Below are 3,681 nucleotides of genomic sequence, written 5' to 3' on the forward strand. Positions count from 1 at the left end.
TAACTCAATAGAATTGATACAGTGCTTATTGGTTCACACCTTAGAGGAATCCTTATAAGGTGATAAGTTGCTAATACTCATGGAAACAATGCTTGTGTTCATACCTTTAGAGAGTTCATAAGTATCTAAGTACTCAATGGAGTTCACACCAGTTCATGGCTTAGTATGAGATCCGAATTCACACCTCCCTTAGGACCAGAGAGCACTCTGGGAGATAACCCAGAATCCCTCTCTCAGAAGAGATCCTATATAAGAAACAGACAGAGGCTCTCTCAGGGAATTTGAGATGAAAACACTGAGAGAAGAGTTCAGCTGAATTAGATTGAAGAAGGGAGCGTGGTCAGTTCAGCAGAAGCCCACTCTCGGAGGTGCAACCAGATTGAGAGATACAGAAGCCTACTTGCCTCAGTTGGAGATTGAGAAACCACGAGCCGGAACTGAGCTGAAGGCTGAAGAAAGCAGAGGCAGGAGCCAAGGACAAAGCTGCAAGATCTCTTGGAGCCAGGCAGATAGGCCTGAGCTAACCGGCTGGGCTATATTTTAGGACACAATAAAAATTCTTTTATCAGCTGGCTGCGATTTTGGAGTAATTATTTATTTCAACTGAGACTAAGGCTGCCTCCAGAAAACTTTCACATTCTGGTGCCCGAACAGGGACTTCAGGTCTTCTGCCAGCTAGTTTGTAACTGTTTTTTGTGTCATTGGCATCTTTTTCTTTCCACAATGGAATTTCCAGACTTGGGAAAGCATTGCTCTGAAAAATCTTGCAAGCAACTGGATTATCTTCCATTAAACTGTGCCGCATGTAACAAAGTCTTTTGTAAAGCTCATGTTCAATTGGAGCAGCATAAATGCAGTGCTTCATATAAAAAGGATGTTCGGGTCCCAGTATGTCCAGTTTGTCATGTCCCTGTTCCAGTAAGACGGGGAGAAACCGCAGATGTTGTGATTGGACAGCATATGGATAAAGACTGTAAATATAACCCGGCTCGGGAGAAAAAGATTTTCGTACACCGGTGCTCAAAGGAGGGGTGCAAGAAGAAAGAAATGTTTGAGCTGCTTTGTGACCAGTGTAATGACAACTTCTGTATTAAGCACAGGCATCCTTTGGATCATAACTGCAAACATTGACCATCCCATCTCCAGAGGAGGGTGTGCAGCTATAATGAGAGCTTCTGAATCATCTGGCGCTTCAAACAAATTATCTTCCAGTTGGCTAGCTCAGTGATTAAGAGGGAAACAAGAGTTGATAATCATTTGACATTCCCAGTCTTTATCACCTGGCAAGGAACGATTCTGTGCATTTTTATATAATTTAAAGTAATGTGGGCTTTCCCACAAAATCTAAGTTATTTCCTTTTAACTTTTATCTGAAAACATTTTCTTAATGTTTCTCAGGGATAACTGAAACTTTTCATTAAAATTTTGTTTTAAATTAAGTCATGCAATCAACTGCATCAGTTCTCCTTAGAAACAGAAGTGCCTTTAAATTGTAACTTGGTACATTTAAACATTTTAATTGTAACTCATTCATAACTTATTCTCATTTTGATTATAACAAATTTAAAATAAAAATTTTAAATGCCATAAATAGCTAATTGTTTCTGGTGCCTTTGTCTTATAATCAGCTAAAGTACTAACTGGCGGTTCCTATTAATTCATTCATTAACACATGGAGAAAACATCTTTCTGCTTTTGTTTTTCTAGAATTTGATTTAGAAATGCTTAAATATTGAGTCATTCCTTAAATATTTTCCCAAAATATTTAAGGTGTTGGTTTATGTGTGGATGGGCATGGGTCTTTCAAGTAGTGAATAATTTTTTTCTGAAGAGCCTATAAGAATATAAAAGTAATAGTAAATAATACAGAAAGAGGCAAAAGAACTTTAACAAGATGTTTGTTATACCTGTCTTTGTGGAAGACTTTATAGAAGTTCCTCTTTGTGAAACTAAGATATTTAGGGCCTTTAATAGTCAATATGAATAAATTTTATGAACTTGAGGGTAATTCTATAATACAAGGATATTAGTGACTATGATCTGGACATTTAAGAGCCCAATGTAGATATGGAGATAGAATGAGAAGACAGGGTGAGAGAAAACCCAAAACTCCATGTCCAAAATGCAATCGAGGCTTTCACTGGGCCTCTGATGTAGATTGACCCAGAGAAGTGAAAGGCAAGGCCCAAGTATCAATCAAAAGACAGGTGGGGCATGATAGCAGCTGAGGTTACACCCAGAGAGTCTTTAGAAATTCAGGACTCTGGTGTCATCAACCAACAGAAAAGCAATCAGGATTACAGTTGGAGAGAATACAGATTTTTCAACCCAACAGGGCAGTGTCCATCAGAGAGAAACAGAAAAAGAGAAAAACCTCAAACACAAAGGAGAAGATTAAAGAAACATTTGACACTGAAGGAGCATGACTGACAATGAGATTGTTAAAATAACTTTAAAATCTTCATGAATCATTGGATTTCTAACACAAGAAGAGACTGTTTCAAGTTCTTCAAGACAAAGAAGATTCAAGAAACATCTGATACTGAAAGAGCATGGCTGACAATAAGACTGTTGAAATAACTTTAAAATCTATTATTGGATTCTTGGCACATTAACTGATGGACAATGGATTTCTTTGGGACTATTTCTAGGACATATGGACATGTACAAATTCTCATGTTGATTCGTGTTATTTGTTACATTTCTACTAGACTGTGTTATATTGATGGACAATGGATTTCTTTGGGACTATTTTTAGGACTTATGGACATGTACAATGTTGTATGTTGATTCATGTTATGAAAAATTGTTTACCTCAAAGCTTACAACTTTAAAAAGCTTACAGGAATCATTGGATTCCTGGCACATGAACTAATGGACAATGTGTAAATGTGTAAATTCTCATGTTAATTCATGTTGTTTGTTACATTACTACTACATTACAACAACACTACTGTGTTATATTGCTATGTGCTTATGTAACTATGTATAATGCCTCCCATATTGATGGATTTATGTACACCTTGTTTCATACCTCTTTCAAATGAGCCCCTTTAGAAACCCCCTAATCTGATTTGATTTTCTATTTCCTTTGGTATTTTCATCTCCCTTCCTGAGATGTCAGGGAAGGCGTGATCACCTTTTTGGGGTTCTCACCTCCTTAAGAAGTCAAGGAGGTTATGATGGCCTATGTTCTAAATTGAAAGAAAGGGGGAGATGTTGGAATCCCAGTGTCAACTCAACTTGAAACAAGGTGAAAACTCAAGGGTGATGTCAGAATCCTAGTGTTAACTCAATAGAATTGATACAGTGCTTATTGGTTCACACCTTAGAGTGAATCCTTACAAATTGATAAGTTGCTAATACTGATGGAAACAATGCTTGTGTTCATACCTTTAGAGAGCTCATAAGTATCTAAGTACTCAATGGAGTTCACACATTTTGGAGAGTTCAGGGCTTAGTATGAGATCCGAATTCACACCTCCCTTAGGACCAGAGAGCACTCTGGGAGATAACCCAGAATCCCTCTCTCAGAAGAGATCCTATATAAGAAACAGACAGAGGCTCTCTCAGGGAATTTGAGATGAAAACACTGAGAGAAGAGTTCAGCTGAATTAGATTGAAGAAGGGAGCGTGGTCAGTTCAGCAGAAGCCCACTCTCGGAGGTGCAACCAGATTGGG

At 37.9% G+C, this 3,681-nt stretch overlaps 1 protein-coding gene across 1 annotated transcript; it reads left to right on the forward strand.

The window, feature by feature from the left end:
• Nucleotides 1-585: 585 nt before the first annotated feature.
• On the forward strand, nt 586-1,349 carry LOC100921721 (AN1-type zinc finger protein 2A-like). The gene is given in 2 exon segments (XM_012552082.3): nt 586-1,127; nt 1,129-1,349. Coding segments are annotated over 2 exon segments (504 nt in total). The 5' UTR covers nt 586-723; the 3' UTR covers nt 1,229-1,349.
• Nucleotides 1,350-3,681: the final 2,332 nt, after the last annotated feature.

The sequence above is a fragment of the Sarcophilus harrisii genome, chromosome 6 (assembly GCF_902635505.1).
Source record: "Sarcophilus harrisii chromosome 6, mSarHar1.11, whole genome shotgun sequence".
In the NCBI taxonomy this organism is placed as follows: domain Eukaryota; kingdom Metazoa; phylum Chordata; class Mammalia; order Dasyuromorphia; family Dasyuridae; genus Sarcophilus; species Sarcophilus harrisii.